This window comes from Apostichopus japonicus, chromosome 11 (assembly GCF_037975245.1).
Source record: "Apostichopus japonicus isolate 1M-3 chromosome 11, ASM3797524v1, whole genome shotgun sequence".
Lineage (NCBI taxonomy): Eukaryota > Metazoa > Echinodermata > Holothuroidea > Aspidochirotida > Stichopodidae > Apostichopus > Apostichopus japonicus.
Genome location: NC_092571.1, coordinates 16,212,239 through 16,235,186, shown reverse-complemented (window position 1 = coordinate 16,235,186; position 22,948 = coordinate 16,212,239). Strand labels below are relative to the sequence as shown.

Genomic DNA, 22,948 nt, shown 5'->3' with positions numbered 1-22,948 from the left:
CTCGGATCTAAAATCAATGCAATGGAGAAGGTATGATTGGGGGGGGGGGGGGGCAGAGGGTTAAACCAGCTCAGCATGAAGACTTTACATGACTCTTCTTTGGTGTCCCTGTCTCTCTCTTCTCCATTCCCTCTAGTCTTACCTCTTCTCCCGACCTTGTTGCCCATGGTTGGCACCCATAAGAGAACATCTCCCACATTGTGACCCCAAAGCTGTAGACGTCCGAAGCTTTGGTGAAAGTGAGTTTGGTCAAGGCTTCAACTGGCATCCTAGAGTTGACCGGGGGGGGGGGAGACAAGGAAAGAAGAGAAAATAAACATTTCAGTGCATGAAAGTGTATTCAGATGTGGTGTGGAATTTGACTCTACCCTGATGAATTACAGTACCACACCAGTACGACACCGCCTCAACACTGCCCGACTAATCACCGTGGTTACATTGAAAATCGTAGATAGCTTAATTTTAGAATACAACTGATCAAACATGAAGTGTATAGTATCCCATAATAAAATGTGGTGTTTACCAATCAACATTTCGGGGAGGGTACCTGCATGCACAGTTTGAATTCCAATGACTTGTATGTAATTCCATCCCCCCACAAATGCTATAAAATGGGTCATAAGACAACAAACTCAACTAGGATCTGATGACCGATTCATAAAAAAAACTAGCTATTGTTAAGAAATCTCTTTATTCCTTGATTTCCATTTTTTTCATCAATTATTTAAACAAATGTCATTCAGTTACAAACATATTCTTACAGGTTTTCATAAAGCAACTTTGCATCTTTGGGGGTTATCCTGACACAATGATCTTCAAGGTGTCTTCAAGGTTTCTTTTTTTCGTTTTTTTTTTTTCAGTTTTGTTTATAACAACTGTGGCATCATCACCATGGCAATACGAACACAGATTAATGTACAAGTTTGGTACTTTCCTTTTTTCTTTCATATGACTTTGAAATAACCAAAATTTGAGAACCACACAAAACTATATCAATAACCGCCCCCCACCACCACCCCCCCCCCATCTCTGAGGCTGTTTCTTCAAGGAACAACCATCATGCCATATACAATGACAGCCTCTTATTCAAGATGCCCACTTCCAGGGATTGACAGTAAATCTTGTCATGTGTAAATTGGTCCCTGATGAGAGACAGATATCAAGACATCCTTCACAGAACCAGAAAAGATGATGCAAATATAAGTCTCTGATATGCCCAGTTGAATTCTTCACATGCCAAATGGACATGTCTTGTTTACTGTGTGGACATGCTGAGGCTATTGATAATCATATTTACAATAAAAAATAAAAAAAACCTAGTCAGTCAGTGACTTGAGGTCCTGGTATTTGGAAGGCTTGGGTCAAGTTGAAGGTACTCTAGGGATGTTATTAAATTATGACAAGAAATGCCATTAATGGTTTAAGAAAATGCCATCAAGGTTTAAGGTTACTAAACTGATCTGTAGATGTGTCAAAACCATCAGGCAGCCATCCTACTGTGTAGTTTTCCATTGACGAGAAAAACAGACAAAAATAACACTACTGTTATGAAAGAGGACCAAGTTTGAGTGTAATCCAAAGACACAGAGATGGTGCAAATAAAATTATTACTCACAGGAATATCGATCTCTTCTAATTCAAATTAAAAACACAGACTAGAGGCATCACTGTGTATATACTACTTTATACTAAATAGGGGGCGCTATTAAACAACAATGATGTCTCTATTTTAGACTTGCAAGGAGATGCAGTAGCAGATTGTAATATTTTGTCTAACATGCCCAGCATGCTTTTTAAGAGAAGTAGGGGCATGGGGATGGGGGAGGGGGTGAGTTATGTTGTTTTGCCAATTTTATGAAACAGTGTAGTCACTGTTATTGACTGTTATTGACTTATTTGTATTTTTGTATTTTCACAAATAATTTTGAGTTTCAAAATAACTTATCCACTCATCTAGTTGCCAGCAGAAAACAGCATTGGCAAATTTCTCCCAGCACCACCACCACCCCCCCCCCTCCCCATTTAAGAAACTAATTCTTTCATTTATATTGACTTTTAGCATACAAAAAACTTATCTTGGGCACCCTTTTTCCATCCCCCACCACCAACAATAATCCACCTACAACTATCCCCTTCCCTCCCTTACCCTAATCCACCTGCAACTATCCCCCTCACCCTTCCCTTCCCTCCATTACCCTATCCCTCATCAATATTCCTTCTCGGTCGCGATTACTCACCATGCCAAAGGTAGTTTTAAATGGGGCTTCATCTCACTTCTGTAGTTTTCTCCCAATAGCAGTCTCCTGGAAAGACCGAAGTCACTGATTTTAACTGTTTTGGTGCCCTGGAAGAAGAAAAAAACACTACAGTAAAGATAGATTATACAGTCAAAACACATATTTTGCTCAATATGACCTTCACATGTTTATCACAGAAGACTTGTTCTCATATGTAGGAATTGAACTGTGAAGCTGCCTTCTACAGGAAATGTAAAACTTTTGATACCGGCTCGACAATAAGGTGCGAGTTGATTGCTGACATGGAATTTATCCCGTATCGACATTACTGCAATCTCCTTGTTGGATGTCTGATAATGCCAAACAGTATCCGATGATAACATCCACAGAACAATAATGGCAAATGTCAAAATGATTTTCAGTAATTCCAGACTTATAAATGTCACGTCTCCTTTTATTTGTGGCAATTTGGAATTTTTGTGAATTAATATCTTCACTTCAGTATTTTCAGATTCCTACCCCCCTCCCCTTTCTCAACTGTTAGTATAATAGTTAAACACAGGATGACATTACTTTGTGATAAAAAAGTATTTCAAGCAAAAGGACTCTGAGCGGGCGATGCAAACATAACGGCATCGATGCCCAACCTGACTCGATTCTCGACTCAAACGCGACCTTTTGTAGGAACGGTATTGTTGGGCAGTTCCAGATCGAAAATATCTTCTGGGCAAACAAGAATTTTGCGATTAGTTTTTGATCCCTGATTACAAAACATATTTCGCATTCAAGAAAATTCTAGCGAAACCATTTGATAGAAGGAAAACTTTTCTTAATAATTAGTTCTTCGGTAAAATGTACAGAGCATACTGATACCTTGACAGAGCTGTGGCTTGCCTAGATCATTCAGACAGAATTATGTCATTAAATATTGATAACTAACAGGCTACCCACCCTGCCCCACTTTTACTCTCCGATAGCTCTATACATATTTCACAACCATTCGGCTAATATTCTTGTTTGGTTTCCTGGAAAAACCATTGGATCGTTTTGTCACCAACAGCAGTTTAGAAATGTCTGAATGGGGAAGTAAGACCCTCTCCTTTAAACCATCCAGTCTTTTTAACGTTTTTTCATTTACTTGAGAAAAATCTCATCGCAAGACCTCAAGAAGAAGCAGATGACAAACAAAGTTAGACCACAACATATATAGCTTACTTCTGAAACATGAGTGGCATCAAACCAACATTTATACCAATTCCGCCCCGGCAACAATGGCATAAGGACAGAATACAGACACGAAGTGCAACAGACGGACAGAGAACTTTGTAATGCATCACCGCTTAACGTGTCGTTGAACTGAAGATGATGTAAGCTACTACGGGGCCTTACAATGGTAGGCCATTTTGAAACAAATTGATCCAAGACGTTCTTGAGTCTCGCGACTCGCTCAAGTGCTCACTGGCATTTTTTTGTCAGCAGCACTTTTTCCTGAAATTGCAACGGATGTGAGCTACTGTACAAACCTATGAGAGTGGCACCGGTGATATTTACTGATAACGAGCAGTTGTTTCCGGCTTATGTAACGTACAGAAATCATGCAATTTCTTTCCCCGACGAGTGTGAAATGACTTAGCCATACAACAATGATGTTCCTAATATGTCGAACCTGGCAGAGAAAATGCCACTGCCTCTTTCTTTCTTCCTTTGCTTTTTCTACCGGCAAACAGGGAATTTCAATTGCACTTTGTCGGTAATATAGCCAGAAATTTTTTTTGAGGCTTGAATCCCTATTTTTTACTCACCACTTCATTAATGAATAGTAAAATATTTCTAGTAGCTAAATCTCTGTGAATGATGTTGGAGGAGTGTAGGTATCTCATAGCGTCCGTTATCTGAACGGAAAACTCGACCAGTAACGTGACTGGAAACGACGCCTTCAAGGCTTCCTGCTTGATGTTCTCTGCTAGAGATCTCAGAGGAGCGAATTCTGTTACCTGAGGAGCAAAAACAAAGGCATCGTGAAGACCAGGATTAATTTAAAATGGCAAAGGAGTTTTGAAAGGTTTCTCCCAGAGGTTTTTCGCCCAGGCAAGGTAACACTAGGATAAAATAACAGAGCCCTTGATCAAGGTTGTCAATTGAATGAATCAACGAGGGGATTCACGGTCACATAATCCCATGTAAAGAATGAGATCTCCACAAAGTTCCCAAACCATTTTAGTATTTTATCGTACTTCAGAACGGTTTATGTACACCAAAGACATATTCCGTAACATTGGCGTCATAAACTAGCGACATAATTTGTCATCCCCTCCTTCAGTGGGGTGAGTCGCCTCCATTCTCCCTCTTTTGTTGGATAAACAAGACCGATTTTTCGCCCCACCATATAAGCAGATAAATCCATTAACACTTGAAACTTGAAACCTCTTTGAAGAACGGATCTTTGTTTGGGTTCTCAAATGAGAGAAAGTCATCTCAGGAAATTCCCTGTCCCAGGAGAATGTAGTATTTACTGTACATCTGTAACCGTGTGTCATAGGACAAGAATTTTAATGCATGTGTGTGTGTGTTTGAGTAATTTCGATAGAGATGGAAGGAAGGGAAAGTAAAACATGGCCCCATATTCCTGTGAGGAAGTATGAGAGAGTATTCCTGTGAGAGGAATGAATATGACAGAGTTTGCAGTCAAATTAAGATCCATGTCATACTGCCGTTAGAGATGATCAACAAATCCTGGCATATAACAGACCAATGAATATTTCATTCTTATAGCAGGTCCGAGGAAGAACAGAATATTTTATCAGAGTTTTTATAACAGTAGAAGAGCATCTTTGAGGCGCGGGGGGGGGGATACTTCATGACATTTTGTGTCCAGAGAAAGTTGTCTTGACTTTTTGGCCATGGTGATTTTGGAACATTTCAAAACATCAGCCAGAATTTTGAAATTAGAAACCTTATTATATCATCTATCATATCATACTAGAGTAGCAATATGCTGCAGAATAATCTCCAAACTTTTGGTTTGAAGATATTGAAACTCTGAATTTGGGGCCATGAAGTCTGAAAATACCTTCCAATACTTAAGATTGGCTCTGTCCAGGTACTGTAAGATCCACAGAAGTAGGTAGATTACGAGAGTAGATAGATTGATACAGTAGATAGTACGTAGGTAGATACAGTAGGTAGATACACCAAAGAGCAGATGTAAATTTGGGGACAGATAAGAGCGGAGCAAAAACTAATCCTGCCAAACTACCCACAAAAAAATATAAACAAATCTGCTTTTATCTGACATCATATGCTTAGAACCGTGTCGCTGATGAGACAACAAAATTTCTAATGAATTATTCATGTTTTAGGCAAAGGAAAGGAATAGTCCACATATTATGTAAAACCCCATCCCAAACAAGAGAAAAACAGCAGTTTTTAACACTGACTCAAGTGACTAAACTTGTCTGGTGTATGAAACACCCACATGTATATCCGCCCCGTGAATTATTCACGAGGGCCGTGTACTTACCAACATCAGCGAGCTATCTACGTCTAGTACCACTCCGAACAGTTTGACGAGATGTTCATGATTAAGGGAATACATGATGGCGGCCTCCTTTAAGAAGTCCTGTTGATGTTTGTCGATGGAGACCTTCTCCGGACTTAGACACTTGATTGCGACTTGAATCTACACAGGGAGGAAGAGAAAGAAAAGATGATTTTAAGCATCTTCAAAACCGTATATATCCATTACAAATAATGAACATTGTTATATATATAGAAAATACAATGAAAAAAAAATAAAACACAAAGAATTGAAGCATTATATAGTGACTTGATGATGTCATATTTAGACTTGTTCAAGTCTTCAGCCTTGTGTGTTTGTGTGTGTGTGTGTGGGGGGGGGGATTAATTATCTCTGTGATATCTCCCTCCCAATTGGAATTAAATTTTTTTTAAATTCTTGAATGGAAAACAAACTCAAAATAAGAATAATTTCAAAGCCAGAACAATCAGATAGTATGTCAGTTTGTTTACAGTTGTCTTTCCACATGATGATTGTACACAACACCTCTGCGGCACCTACAACAGATGTGAAGGATTTCTTTTGATAAAGTAGGCGACACGTGTAATTGTGTGTTCGTTTGCAGGATTAGGGTCATGGCCGCTTCACATACACATAGCAAGCGGAAAAACGTGTAACGCAACAATCGTGATCGCCATTCACTTCCTTATAACAGTAGTTCTAGGCCCATTTCTACGGTAAATCGGCCAAAAAAAAGAACCTTATATTCTTCCTTGGTCCAACAACGTGCAGCCAATTATAACTTATGTTTAAACCTGAACATTCCCTCCCGAGGTGATATCATACAATTGCTTTGTGTGGGAATGTTCAATCAAGACTCACTGTATATATGTGGTTTGCACTTTAAAGTCAAGATCCTCCAAAATTGACAAAATTATTTTTCTGAAAATTCAGAATAATATTGTAATTTCATCTCCAGTATGCTTCAATTTTCTTATTTAATACCAAATGGAAGACTGTTTTAAAATAAAATAAAGTGTCAGTGTAAAACAAAACGTGTGTGTGTGTAACATGTAAATGATCTGTTTTTATTGAGGTTTTGAGAGGATAAGGAGAACCAACTTTGAAATCGGTACATGTATCATTTGTACAGAATGTATCATTCAAACAATCAAATTATTAAAGAAACATTTATAATAAAGGACCAAAGTATGAAGCATCATGGTGCCAACGAATTTATTAAGCAACAGGAATTTCGGAAATCCAGCTGAAATATTTTATGCAAATGTATAACTGTTTCATTTGCATATATGCATTAGGTTTGACTTGCTTGATCTTTCCTAGTAGGGTTGTTTGTGGATTAAAGGTAACCTGTTATATTTTCAAGAATATGGTACCTTCTGTTTCCCTATGTTACAGTCCAAGTACGATACTATACCCCTGTATCTCCTTTAACATAAATTTCCTTGCGGGACGATAATTTGATTTACTGGTAACCTTCTAAGATGTAAGACTGCACTCATAATACCAACGAAAGAGACTCAAGACTGCAGACACTATCATGTAGTGTTCAAAACCACTGAGGTCACAATAATTGCTTTAATACTTGTCAAGCATTCCTAAGTGCCTGGGGGATATAAATATGGTTTCATATATATCCATATATATATATTGTCATGGCAACGACAACCATGTTACAATGATATCAGGGTAGTACATCCTGACTGAAGCCTTGTCTGGGAGTTCTGTCTTTGTATGATGGTAGTAACTAAACTAATAATAATGATAACCAACTAAATATATAAACTTTCAATGACCGAGCATGATCAAATTAAATTATGATCAATTATGATTATTAACTATGTATCAAAATGACAAAACTGCACCAAACTAATTTTCCTGGAAATTGCAATTTTGACATTGGCTTTGGAATGCATTTTATTCTCTCAAGAAAGCTGGACAATAAAGAAAGCAATTTAGTTGTCTTAAATATTATACAAGCATGTCAAGTTGTATATATTATTTGTTTTGAATTTGCTCTATGGCTGTTGAAAATTTTGGTCAATTTCTGACAATTTTACCAAATTGTTTTATCAAGTTTTATCGAGTATTAATCAAAATGAGATTTCACTTTGATCAAACTATATTTGTACTCGCACTATTCTCACCAAATGATTCCATTTAATGTTAAACAATTCCTCAAACCTCTGCCTTATAGTATTACTCCCATCCCAACAGAATCTCAGAACTCTTCAAGAAATCTTTTCTAGATCAAAGGACACAAATTTAGAGGAAAAAGAAGAAGTCTTAGACTGAGCTACTAATACACATTTACCTGGTTTGCAACCTAGAGTTCAGATCACCTGACTACATCCTAAGGATTCTTTCTAGATAGTCACCATAGCAACAAACAGCGACTACATTCCACAGCCGGCCGGAACTATTAAAATGCAGCTGATCTGAGAGCTACTGTAAGCAGCAAAATTTCTGTCGTCAGATTCTATGAAGACAACTGCCGAAATTCAATGAAATCTGACGGTATGGACAGGATTAATACTAAAAGAAAGAAGGGAGTTGGACTTTAATCAACAGTAAGAAAAGGTTTTTTACTTTTCATGGTCACTGAACAGGATTGAGAAAGCCCTAATGAAAGAAACACAATGTGGGAATTACCTCTGTGACCAAATGATAAATGCAAGATCAATGTGAAGAACCAATATAACAAGAGCCCAAGGGCACTGTGGTTCCTTGCTTGGGGTATATGACAATACACATCATATTTTCAAGCAAGATTGGGCTGAAATAGTCCAAGTAATTGTCCTACATGTTCCCATAAAGTAACCAACACTATAGCCAACACTTTTGTGATCACCGTAAATGTGATCAGATTTTATATCAAAAGGCACTTTTGAGATCTAAATATGGCGTCGAAAATGTAAGAAATATAAGAGACCTACAAGCGTGTCAACAGATATGATAACAATGGTGACCTCAGATGACATGACCTTGAAGTTTCAAAATGTTCCACCACCCCATTCACAACTTGTCCCAAAATATCAACCATGTCACACCTTGGCATTGAGATTTAATTGCATTAAATGTCAAAAAATTGACTTTTGAACTTTTGAAGGTCACCCGGAGGTCAACCAATTGACATTTTTGATCGGTGAGACCTAAATAGAGCATGACTGTAAAAATTCAAACATTTTTTCTTTGCCCATTTTCTCCCCCCATAATACTACTTTTTTAACATTAGCTGACCTTTGGTGACCTTGGATCACATGACCGTTAAGTTTGAAAATATTCCCCTATACCATTTGCAACTTGTCCAAAAAAATCAACCTTGTCACACCTTGGCACTGGGAGTTATTGCATTAAATGTCTGAAAATTAACTTTGACCTCATATAACTTCCCACACCAAGGTCACACAGGGGTCAACCTATTGACATTTATGATCAGAAGGTACCTTTGACATCTGAAAATAGCATCGAAACTGTAAAAAATCCACAAAACACGAAAAGGTCACCAGAGGTCAAATTGAGGTCAAGGGTTACCCAGATGCGGGTCGACAATTGGACTTCATTGAAGCAACTCCCAACTCTAACGGACAATTTGTTCTCAAGTTATCGCAAAAATACTAGTTTTTTATCATTAATTGACCTTTGGTGACCTTGTATCACATAACCGTTAAGTTTGAAAATATCCCTCTATACCATTTGCAACTACTCCAAAAATATCAACCTTGTCACACCTTGGAACTGGGAGTTATTGCATTAAATGTCTGAAAATTAACTTTGACCTCATATAACTTCCCACACCAAGGTCACACAGGGGTCAACCTATTGACATTTATGATCAGAAGGTACCTTTGACATCTGAAAATAGCATCGAAACTGTAAAAAATCCACAAAACACGAAAAGGTCACCAGAGGTCAAATTGAGGTCAAGGGTCACCCAGATGCGGGTCGACAATTGGACTTCATTGAAACAACTCCCAACCCTAACGGACAATTGGTTCTCAAGTTATCGCAAAAATACTAGTTTTTTATCATTAATTGACCTTTGGTGACCTTGTATCACATGACCGTTAAGTTTGAAAATATTCCCCTATACCATTTGCAACTACTCCAAAAATATTAACCTTGTCACACCTTGGAACTGGGAGTTATTGCATTAAATGTCTGAAAATTAACTTTGACCTCATATAACTTCGCACACGAAGGTCACACGGGGGTCAACCCATTGACATTTATGATCAGAAGTTACCTTTAACATCTGAAAATAGCATCGAAACTGTAAAAATCCACAAAACACTAATAAGGTCACCAGAGGTCAAATTGAGGTCAAGGGTCACCCAGATGCGGGTCGACAATTGGACTTCATTGAAACAACTCCCAACCCTAACGGACAATTTGTTCTCAAGTTATCGCAAAAATACTAGTTTTTTATCATTAATTGACCTTTGGTGACCTTGTATCACATGACCGTTAAGTTTGAAAATATTCCCCTATACCATTTGCGACTACTCCAAAAATATCAACCTTGTCACACCTTGGAACTGGGAGTTATTGCATTAAATGTCTGAAAATTAACTTTGACCTCATATAACTTCGCACACGAAGGTCACACAGGGGTCAACCTATTGACATTTATGATCAGAAGGTACCTTTGACATCTGAAAATAGCATCGAAACTGTAAAAAATCCACAAAACACGAAAAGGTCACCAGAGGTCAAATTGAGGTCAAGGGTCACCCAGATGCGGGTCGACAATTGGATTACATTGAAGCAACTCCCAACCCTAACGGACAATTTGTTCTCAAGTTATCGCAAAAAGTACTAGTTTTTTATCAATAATTGACCTTTGGTGACCTCGGATCACATGACCGTTAAGTTTGAAAATATTCCCCTATACCATTTGCAACTTGTCTCAAAATATCAACTGTGTTACACCTTGGCACTGGGAGTTATTACACTAAATGTCTGAAAATTAACTTTGACCTCATATAACTTAACATACAAAGGTCACCTTGGGTCAACTTATTGACATTTTTGATTGATGAGACCTAAATTAGAGCATCAAACTATAAAAATTCAAACATTTTTTTCTTTGCCCATTTTCTACCCCCAAAATACTAGTTTTTTGACATTAATTGACCTTTGGTGACCTCGGATCACATGACCGGTAAGTTTGAAAATATTCCCCTATACCATTTGCAACTTGTCCAAAAATATCAACCATGTCACACCTTGGAACTGGGAGTTGTTGCATTAAATGTGTGAAAATTAACTTTGACCTCGTATAACTTCGCACACGAAGGTCACACGGGTGTCAACCAATTGACATTTTTGATCGGAAGGTACCTTTGATATCCAAATCTAGCATCAAAACCAAACATTTTCTTTTTTGCTCGTTTCCTCCCAAAATAAGCACATTTTTTCTAATGTGACCTTTGACCTTTTGACCTTGGTTTCAGATGTAGTTTAATCTCTTGATTCCAAAAAACAAAACGAAAAGTCTGTACAACCATCCTAACTCCGACCGAAAAACTTTGACCCCATATAACTTCGCACATAAAGGTCACACGGGGTCAACCTATTGACATTTATGATCAGAAGGTACCTTTGACATCTGAAAATAGCATCGAAACTGTAAAAATCCCAAAAACACGAAAAGGTCACCAGAGGTCAAATTGAGGTCAAGGGTCACCCAGATGCGGGTCGACAATTGGATCACGTTGAGGCAACTCCCAACCCTAACAGACATTTCGTTCTCAAGTTATCGCAAAAATACTAGTTTTTTATCATTAATTGACCTTTGGTGACCTCGGATCACATGACCGTTAAGTTTGAAAATGCTCCCCTAACCAGTTCACAACTTGTCCCAAAATATCAATCTTGTCGCACATTGGCACTGGGAGTTATTGCAGTTTTAATATTTTCGGTTTTTGGACCATAACTGACCTTTGGTGACCTTTGTGGGCACCAAAAACAATAGGGCACACCTTCTCCATATGGCGGATCTATAGTCCAAGTTTGGCCTCAATCCAACATTCCCTTATTGAGATAGAGCGTACCCAAGCAAGTGTCACAGACACACACACACACACACACACACACATACATACATACATACATACATACACACACACACACGCCAACCTGACTGCATAGGTTCCTTTTGCTAAAGCAAGGAACCAAAAAGCAAATGCTGGTAACGCAAAACATGGTGAGGAAATTGCTTTTAACATGGAGACTCAACGGAACGGAAGGGGGAAATGGGGGGACCTAATGAAAGGAATACAACATCGGAAAAGCCTCTGTCCAAAGACTCTGTCCAAAGAGAATAAAAATCAAGGTGAAGAGAGCGTCGCATAGCAAATGCCCGTAAATCTCAAACATAGGTAGGAAATTGCTTTTAACATGGAGGCTCAACAGAACGGAGGGAGGGGGCACCTAATGAAAGGAATACAACATCGTAAAAGCCTCTCTGTCAAATGAGAATACAAAGTCATAGTGAAGAAATAATCGCATAGCAAATGCTGTAAATATGATACGTAGGTAGGAAATTGTTTCTGCATGGTGAATGAACAGAATGGTGGGGGGAACCTAATGAGGTAAAAAGGGTAATGCATGAGGTTACATGAGGTGAGGGAGTACAGGCTGTGAATTACAATATCAAACTGAAGAAAGCATTGCATTGCATTGCAATGGCCCTTAACATGCCCCTAATATGTGTTTGTATATACAGTATGCATGTATGCTTTGTATGTACACATGTTTATAAGTGTATATCTGTGTGTATGCATCATGTTCATGTGTCGCCGGCATATATCACATTAGCACTGTAAGCATAGATTTTTCACATCTTTCCGATTGCTACCCGTAAGTCCGTCTTCTACAGATGAACTCGCACGCTGTGCTGTATAAAGTCTCATAGCTCTTAAATAAATAGCTTCAGGCTGCAATCAGTACTAGACTGAGGTGCTAAAGAGGACTAGTTTATCCCTTCGACAAGAAACTATACACCTTAAAAATCCAGCACGACCTTGAACAAAATATGATGCCCCGAAAAGTCCTTACGATTCATGAGAAAATATATTAGTATGAGGGGGGGGATAGAAATTGGAAAATGAAAATCCTGCTGACATGTTCCCTTGAGAAATTAGCAAGTGATAAATTTGTTCATTTCATGGAGATTGACTCATTGCAAAAGAGAGCAAATGTTCTCATGTTTCTAAGCTAAGCTTTCCACCATTTGGCTAAACGAGTAGGCAGTTACCAATATTTTGGGATGAGAATGACTTGTTATGAAGTGTAAAATATCAATTTTAGAGGTGGTAGGTGTAAAGACAGGGGCAGGGGTAGCAGGACAGGGCAGGGGTGGTAGGCAAAAATAGAAACAGATAAAATGAAGGGTTGGTTCTATTCTGAAACCTTTTGTTACTATCTTCAGGTATGGGTGACCTACAATAACCGAGGAACACTTAATTCACAGTTTAGAACTCTATGTTATACCTTAATAGTTAATGTCACTACCAACAGTTTCATAGTAAAGCTGATCAAACTAAAATGATAAATTAATCTCTGCTACATATTAATAGATGTTTCACACAAAGTTGACACATTAACCAGGAATAATTCATCCCATATCGCATCGCACAAGGCTATGTAAAATGGGAAATTAGCTATACAAGTGCAAAGATATATAGCAATTTTTTTTTTTTTGTGGGTACACAGGAACTAAAGTATTTTGTAAGGGAGCGTTCTGAGCATTAAAACATGCTATACAATATATGAGAACTAGTTTATTCCCTAAATGTTTGCTCCATATTAATATATTTCTCAAAACCAAACACATGAAATTAACAACCCACTGTTGCTACAAACTCTAACCTAAGTTATTAAGCAGGTCCCATCAAATTTAAGCAGACATGTTTCTGGAAGACTGGGTTATTGACCTAAAATAACTGAATTCAGACAGTATCCTTGTCTACTTCATTATCTGGCCACCTTTTGCTAATTTAAAAGTTTTAGCTTTCACAATCGTGTGAAAGTGTTGAGATAGGGGAAAAGAGTATGGGGGGGGGGCGGGGCGAGGTACTCCAGAGTGGGGTTACGTAGGAGGGAATATGACATAGGGAGTGATGGGAGGGGATGGGAAGTGAAGGAGAAGGGGGAGTGGATAAAAATCAGGAGAGGTGGAAGGCAAAAGAAACAAATGGGGTAAGGAATGGCTAGGTGGGTACTGAGCAAGCATGGGAGGGAAAAATGGATAAGGTGAAGAGGGACGTTGGCGGTAGTATGTACGGAGGAAGGAACGACTAGGATACGAACACTTAGGTTATTTTAATTATTTTCCAATTGCTACAATCTATACCAAGTGTTTTGATACAGAGCAACAATGCATGAACATACTTGATCAAATCTGAAAGAAATAATACAGTGCTCTCAATACGCTGCTTAATATCAAAGAAAAAAGAAAAAAAGCTTCAAAACTGCTAACCCCAAAATGAGAACACTAAAATATATATAACCATGTCAAGGATGGCTGCTGTGCAATCTGATGGCACGATGAAATTACAAAGATATGTACATTTCAAATCACAGACCTTATTAATCATTCAGTTCTCACTTGCTCAGCACACATTGTAGGATGATTAAGAGAAATGTACCACATAAGATTTAATACATGAGACAGTACATGACTCATGCTATACATACATGTGTAACAAACAAAACCCCATCAGGGTATTAAAGTGGTGTAACTTAGCTAAATTAAATTCACCGCTTCACAGGGTTCAGTTTAATTGCATAAAAGTTTGTCATAATGGGGTGATACGGGTACAAATACCAATTGCTAAGAAAAAAATGCATGGTATTATCTGAACTGTGTTTTCAATGAGTCGGAAAATTATGACGACAAATGATTGTTCAATGGGGTGGTACACAAAAGGGGTTGCAAATTCCAGATTACTACGTCATATTGTAACGGTAAGAACTGTATTTGTTTTTTTTTGCATCGTTTTGTAACTAGGCATCATTCTAAAGCAAATATAAATAATTATTCATGTAGTCCTCGATCCGCCCTTGCAGAGATCTAAGTTAGAGTCACTACAGTTTTGATATTTTAGTGACTCGATCCAGTCGTGACACAATGGAAGGAATGCCGTTCCGAACACAATTGCTTTCAATGAAACTTTGAATCGCCCACCAGAGAGAAAGAATGTTATTGTTTACAGTTTTATCGGAATACTTCATTGTTGTTAATAGAAAACTTTAATTCACCAGTTTAACCAGATATACCAAACAGTTATTTCTTCACAGAAATTACAGACCTGTTCTTCTTTCACACCTGTATGCTTTTTGAGTTGACGTAGCAAATTTTTCTTCTAGCAATTTCATCAATCCTAACGGAATGTTGCACAAATAGTTCCTTAGTCAGGCAGTGACATCCACTTTACATGCTTTTTTCTCCCCAAATAAAAAAATAAAAATATTAATAGAAAACACTAAACAGGAAATTTTGGACTTGCTAACGAAGTCTCATACAAACCGAGAGTATCAAAAGTTATGAAATGATTTGCACTGCCATTGAACTTCTGAGTCGAATTCTAACAAAAATCAGGGTGTTGATACAGCAAAATCGAACAATTTTAAAAATAAAATTTGACCAAAAATTAAACAAAAACAGCTGTTGTTATTAGTGCTAAAAGTGGCAACTCTGTTGGTAGATTGACTAGTACATGTGTATGGTGTTACAATATACAATTCTTTAGTACTGTACAATACCAAGATAGAATAAAACTGTTGTATACATGTGCACAAAATGTGTCTGTTCGTCTGTCCCTCTATCTACATCTACTGTACCTGTCCATTTTTTACTTTTCTTCAAGCGTGGACCACTATTAGAATTACTCGATGCAATAACAAAACAAACATACAGTCATTCATACTCATACATCAACGGCTTTACTGTACACCATTTTGAATTGCAATGATCAGGGGGAAAAAATTTAAAAATTAAAAAAAGGAAAAAGAAAATTGATGGCCAAGTTTATTTTTACACTCTTCCTGATTAATTTTGTTTGTTTTTCAGGAACATAATCTACCTTTTCATATTTCACAGTCCTGACAAACAAACCCAGCCATATATAGAGTGGGTAATTGTAATAACATCACTGTTTTAAATATTAAGTTGTGAGATAAATGAAACGCTGCGTCACTACAGATAAGATTAAGTAACCTTATATCGGCTTGACAGCTTTCATTCCTATTAGACACCGTATATTAATAATGTCGAAGGATCTTGTTTCCAATTTTGTCTCAAAAACACTGAATTTGGCACAAGAAAAGACAGCTGACACACACATGCACAAAAATATATGGGTGGGTGGATTCCTTCATGGTTAATTTAAAACTAATTTAGTTTCACAACAGTACATTAAAATTATACGCAATAAATCACTTTTAAATGTTCAGTTTACATTAATTTGAAGTAACAGTGTAAAAGGGAAAAAAATTATATTATGAACAACACAGTTGTTCCAAGCACGGTAACAATAAACCATCAACCATGAAAAAAGATTTTTTTTTTTTTTACAAATCTTTAAAGTAAAACAGCCTTGCTCCCCCTGGCCCAGCAAATCAGCAACTTTCCAACATTTTGGACTTATTTAAATGATTTCATCAATCAAAATAAAAATGTAACAAAGCTAATGAAGTACTTTACAATCCCAATTTTGGACTGGAAAACTGTCATTGTCATGCAACATTTGAACATCAAAATTCAATAATAAAAATCTGTTTGATAATAAAAAATCAGTCCATTGTGTATTTAATTAATATCTACTACTACATCTGTCTAAAACTAACACAGTATGATGACTCAGTCAAAGTAAAATGAACTGACAATCCATACCAAAATAATACCTTGACACCTCTCCAAGGTCAATCAGTTCATTGTCATTATTATTTTCTACTCAAACACATATATTTTTATATGCAGATATCGGGGTTTTTGCTTTGAAATGGCCAATAAGGTCAAGGAAAGTGTTGCCTAAGGATTCACATCTGGAACAGAGCACACAGATTGTTAAGCCATTTAATACCACCGACCAGCAGTGCCAACTGGCATGCATCACGATGAATGGGTACAAAGCTGGATGTTGATGTGATACACACATGTGTAAACAAATGATGAACTTATGTTTGGGGGAAATTCATGTAGGATATATTGCATACTGAAACAAAGACTTAACTTACTCAGAGACAAGTGGTTTTCACCTATGGTACATTCACTGTACAGTAAGACCATTAGTGTGGATGTAGCGGGGTGGGGGGGGGGGGGAGAAAGGGTGTGATTGGACTGTACTGGAGAGGAGGTGGTGGGAAAAGGGTGGAGAGGATGGAAAAGGGATGGAGAGGGTGGGGAACGGGAAGAGAGAGTGGGAAAGAGATGTGAGGGTGGGAGAAGAGGAGAGGATGAGGAAGGAGAGGTGAGAGTGGAGAAGGAGAAGAGAGGGTGGGAAGGAGATGTGAGGGTGGGAGAAGAGGAGAGGGTGGAGGAGAGGGTTGGGAAGGGAAGGTGATGATAGGGGAAGGGCAAGAGGAGGAGAGGATGGGAAAGGGACGACTATGGTGCAAGATAATGGAAGAGAGCCTTCCATCTTAAGACATCTTGAGTAGAAGACTGCCCTAGCAAAACTAGAGCAACTAGTTTCACCCTCTTTAATGTGAGAAAGAATGGCAGGTATTGCTGAAGGAGGAGGGAGAGAATCTATATTTTGGACAGTACCACTTATAGAATGAAACTTGCTAAGATTTTCATACTATCTGTATCTCAATACCATCAGAAAACTTGGCCAACTCAAAGTGCAAAATGTAGCTCTGAGCTTGATGAAATTATACTTTTAACATCAAAAGGGCATTTTCAAGAAAAAAAAATATGTTGTGACAGTCATATCAAGCATTGCAATAACGCTAACATAATATACATATCAGAATACCAAATGTCATCAAATATTAATTTTGACTGACGTTAAAGAATAAACCCTTCCTTGGAGGTGTTGAGACAAGCTAGCTAAGGTGCCAAATTTAGGTCAAAAGACTGCCTTAGAAGCAATTAGAACATCTTTGCATATTATTTCGCACATTGCCGGTCTCTCACGCTCTCTTCCACTCAGCATATGTCCACATCCAATCTCTGAGTGCTGCTACTGACAGAAATGCCCTCAAAGGAGAAAGGCGTTACAAATTTAAAGGGTGTGTGTTACATTTAAACTATCACAATACAGTGTTCACCACCATTAAAGGAAAAATCAAGTTGTAGATTGAAGAACTGAACACAGAATATCGGCCATGTCTAAATTGCAGATGGGATGCAGAAATTATGTAGCTGTTTAGGTATATAAACATTAAAGATTTCCAGAGCGAGGAATTTGCCAAGGGAGGAGCGAAGCTGTAGGCAAACTATTACAGCCATAGATTCGGCACTGGAAACTATCTAAGCGTAGCGCCACCATGAGTTGGCGCAAAGCGTACACAAAATTTTGGCCGAAAATGCCTCCCAGATCGCTGGAAATGGCACTTCCCAGGCCTTGTACGTTGCATCTAAGCATTTTCTATTTTGAAATTACTAGCGATATCATAAAAACATACAAAAAAAATTTGCTCAAGGGGGTGGGCGGTCACCCCCTTTGCCCCCCCCCCCACCCTCTACTTGCCTGTGTGTAGTAGGATGACTGACGCCACTTGTCCTACAATAATGTACACTAATGCAACAACAGCAAAATGCGAGATTAAAACAAAACCTGGGAGGGTGTACATCTCTCTCATCAAGAGAGACACAATGCCAGACACACCAGTATAAACAATTCCAAGTTTTGTTGTGACCTTTCTCCCTCTGAAAAATAAATTTCTTTGGATAGATAACAAGCAGGGAAAAGGAGACAGAGAGATATATAACTGTGCAGGAGATGAACTTGAAACCTACTCTATACTTGATAAACAACATTCTAACATGGAGAAGACCTTACATCAATCTTGTCAATTTTCTTCTTTTTCTGTTTTTTTGGGAGCGGATTGATCCGGTTTCCAACATGTTTGGGCTACAAAAACCTGTACAAACCGAGGTTGTATTAAGGAAGAGTACACACAAACTTTGATGTAGAATGTGTATTGCATTTGAAATATATTCTTATGCAACTGGTAGAAATTTGAACTGTATACATCTTGTTTTTAATTTAATTATCAAATCAGATTGGTATTCTGATATTTGAGTTCTATTGTTAAACTAATTTTTTAAGGATCATATCTTCTGTTTAAGCTTAAAAAACTTGTAACTTGTCCTACTTTTCTTAGACGGAAATGTCTTTACCCCAGGAGGCCAGTACAAAAATTCACCCACTTGTAAGTAGTGTACTTATTCTGTGTTGACTGCAAACATGATGACGAGTAATGCAGAATCCCACGCTCGACATGAGAGCTAATAAATACTGTAGTTTAATATTTCTAATAAGGAGTATTGATGCCTCTGTTGCTTGACAAATATTTAACTGTAACTTTATGGGTATAGTATAATATCTGCATAATGCACCCAACAACATGGATCTACGTCACAACTTGTGATTCCACTCTTGAACTCCACCCAAGCAGCTATGACAAAATGGTATTGTCTACCCAGGGACAATATACATTTCTCGCAGTACCGTACTGTAACTCCACCATTGAACTAATGATGACATGGTATCTTACACACAGGGATAATATACTTTGTTTGATCTACTTAACTCCACCTTTGGTGCTAAGATAAAATGGCATAGTTCTTACACCCAGGACAACATACCTTTCTTGATACCATAACTCCACCCTTGAACTTATGACAAAATGGTATCTTACACCCAGGGACAGTATACCTTTCTTGTTCCACCCTTGATTCTACAGTATGACCTTTGTACAACAATACAGTTTTTCATATAAGGAGGGATAATTTATCCTTCTTCTCTATTCAGTGGCGGAGCTACGGGTATTGGTCAGGAGGGGCGAAAATGGTCTGTAAGGGCGCTTTCGACACTATCTAAGCGGAGCGCCACCACAGGTTGTCGTGTAGCGTACAGAGATTTTTTGAGTAAAGATACTCCCTAGATCGCCGGAATTGACCCTTTCCAGGCCTGGCTAATTTGCAGATAAACGAAGAATAAATAGGTGTCATCGCCAAATTACACCAACAAAATGTGACAAATGTCAATAGGTACTGTAGATTAGAACACAATAAAAAAGTCAATAATCGCGAATAAAAGTGATAAAGAGCTGAAAAGGGCGCCAGCAGTCCATTTGAGTCCGTCAGGGGGGGGGGCATCCGCCCCCCTGACTGTATGGACGCTCCGCCACTGTCTCTATTGCAGCTCCACACATCTGTTGACAACTATAGTACGATTATCATGTTATTCTCATACCTACCGCGTAGCCAAGGTACTGTAGATTAATGGTGATATGGTTTCTATGAAATACTAGGGATATATTTTGCCCTACTCAAATTTCACCCTTTGATACTGTATGGTATCTATCTAATATCTATAATATATACATCCAGGGACTATTTACTAATACAGTTCTAACTCCTCCCTCTAAAGGAGGAAGTGATCTTAAAAAAAAAAATGTTTAGCGTCACAAAGCATAACATCATTCAAAAGCCTGAAAGTTTCCTTTTAAGAGTCAACCTACAAAGAAAAAACATCAGATTTTTCAAAAAAATTGTTGACATTATCCAGGTTTGTTTACAGGCTGAGGATAATAATTACCCTGCATCGATTTCAAAACCCTTCCAGAAAGACTTTTTCCCAAACAGATGATGATAAAAAAAAAACAAGTACTTTGGGGGGTAGACAGGGAAGGAAGTCACACCTCTCCATAACCTCTGAATGAATGAACTATGGCTTATGAAATGACCTGTGTCTACCATACCTCCCCCATTGCTATTAGCAACAATATTAAATATGATATGATCGATATAACCACCAAACAAAAAGAAATCTTTCACATTTTTGCTGACAAATTTCCCCACAATATTCTTAGACAAAGTAGATGAGAAAGTGCAGACAACGTTGAGGAGAGAGTTTACTACGAGTGATGCCTTGAGTGTCGTGGAATGAAAAATTAAAATGAGTACTTTACAGGGTTATAAGAAATATGTCCCACAATTTTATTGAATTATTTAATCAAGTAAGCAACCCTTAACCCTGCCAACCTCCACCTTCCCCCTTCCCTCCCTCCCCCACACCCCCCAACATATCTGCTTTGGATATTTTATAAATGATGATACTTACCTGTCTCTAAACAACACATGCTCTCCATTCTACCATGACCTGTCCCAAATTTATTAACATCAGTCCTCGCTCTCCCCTGTCCCCACTTCCAGTTCAACACCCACTTCCTCATCGTCCTTTCAAATCGCCCATTCTGAAGACTTTTTGCAATATTTACAACAAGTAGCATCTCAAAATTAGTAGAGACCTTTTACCACACAAAAAGAATTTCTTCTACTTTCTCTTAAAACTCAAAACAGCAGCTGTTTCTTTCTTCTTCTTTATATCGTTTCAAATTTTGTTGTTATTCTTCAAACTCTTAGATTCTTTCATAAAGCAGGTTTCTGTCCTCTCATAAAGTGGCAGGCCTCAAAGATGGATACATGTTTGACTGAAACTATAAACATTGTAAGCCTAGTACTTAATTTATGGGAGGATTTCGTGATCGCCACACACTCCAGCGTAATTCATTCGCAGCATAATGTAATGTACATCGCACTGCATCTGATATCGAGGTAATGTGCTAATAGATGTAACACAACGCATCTCCTGATTCGACTCAAGGGAAACATTTCCGACGCTAAAATAGACGTGGGAAGCGAGGAACGGTGCCAATCAGTACTTAACTTCCTCTGATGCTAATAATGTTAAACATCACTTCGGATATAGGTGTTGTAGACCGGGGTGAAACCCACCATATTTGTTTGGGGGCGAGAGGGGGAGACAAGATGTGTTGTAGTCCACGAGAGGAGTCTCAGGGAAGTGAAAGACCCCTCCCCCTTTGAGAAAATTGTTGGAAAATGAAGGGTGCTTAGATGAAAATGGTGCTTTCTTCTGCAACCTTTTGATCAACAATTTTCAACTGTTTATCTTATACCCCATATATACATATATTAATGTACTGTTCACTATGATTCTTTTGTAATTCTGTCTGCCAGTGGCAGGGGAGGGGCGAGGGGCTAATACAATATGCAACAGTTTTATTCTTTATACATACAACTTTTTTCCAAATCAAAACATAAATTACTTCGCACAGACAAGAACATAGAAAGAGAAAGCTTTTACAAACTCATGCGGCGGTGGAATGGTTACCTCATGCTTTGATCAAAAGAGGACATGCGTTTGCCTTTGGGATAACAACTCAGCCGTCGTTAAGACGATCGATGTGGAAGCTCTGCCCTGCAATGGAATACTGTATTAAAGTAGGTTTCACAATAAAGGGAAACTGTCCTAATCAGTTTCCGTCTGTGATTTCCTAACAACTTGACAATCAGGGAGATAGGAAGTGACAGTATAAGCCAAGTACAACAATATTACACATAACAAAGTACATTAATTAGTGTTGTTTATATCAGTTGCTAACTGCATTTCATGGTTGTTCAATTGTCTGTTACACAACTTAAATTCCTGTTTCACCAGCACGAAGGTTGTCAAAAATTCAAAGAGATGTAATTAAATTGATTGAAACACCATACCCAATGTGTGTAAAAAAATGAAAGAAAACTAATAGGGTTGGGATGGGTGGGGGGGAGGGAGAAGGGGTGCTTTCAAGTTAAATCAATTTCATGTTGACTGTGGATGGGGATTGGAACAGTTGTCAAGTTGTAAAATGGATTAAATCTGAATATTTCAATATAAAACTACATTTTGTAACAAATTAACTATCTATCAGAGATAAGGATATTTTGTTGTCATTTACAGCCTGTTTTGGGGCTATCTTTTTGAGGATAGTAGCTTTTTCTAATAATAACCCTGAAAATTACTTTTATGAAAATTCCAAAACGGTTAAGCTATGAGCGGTATGCATACATGCCTGTCTGTCCCAAATATCACCCCAGGTTCAAAATCCCAACCAGAAACCAAATTCTATTGACGTTTCCGACGTTTCA

General features: G+C 38.0%; 1 protein-coding gene across 7 annotated transcripts in view; it reads right to left on the bottom strand.

Annotated features, from left to right (window-relative positions):
- The window catches only part of LOC139976288 (uncharacterized), a 101,600-nt gene that overhangs the window by 38,759 nt on the left and 39,893 nt on the right, over positions 1-22,948 (bottom strand). For all 7 annotated transcript variants that reach the window (XM_071984940.1, XM_071984941.1, XM_071984943.1 and 4 more), the window contains 4 exons: positions 5,758-5,916; positions 4,040-4,231; positions 2,238-2,344; positions 143-269 (listed from right to left, as the gene is read on the bottom strand). In XM_071984940.1, coding sequence (XP_071841041.1) covers positions 143-269; positions 2,238-2,344; positions 4,040-4,231; positions 5,758-5,916 — 585 coding nt within the window. The remainder of the gene's footprint in view (positions 1-142; positions 270-2,237; positions 2,345-4,039; positions 4,232-5,757; positions 5,917-22,948) is intronic.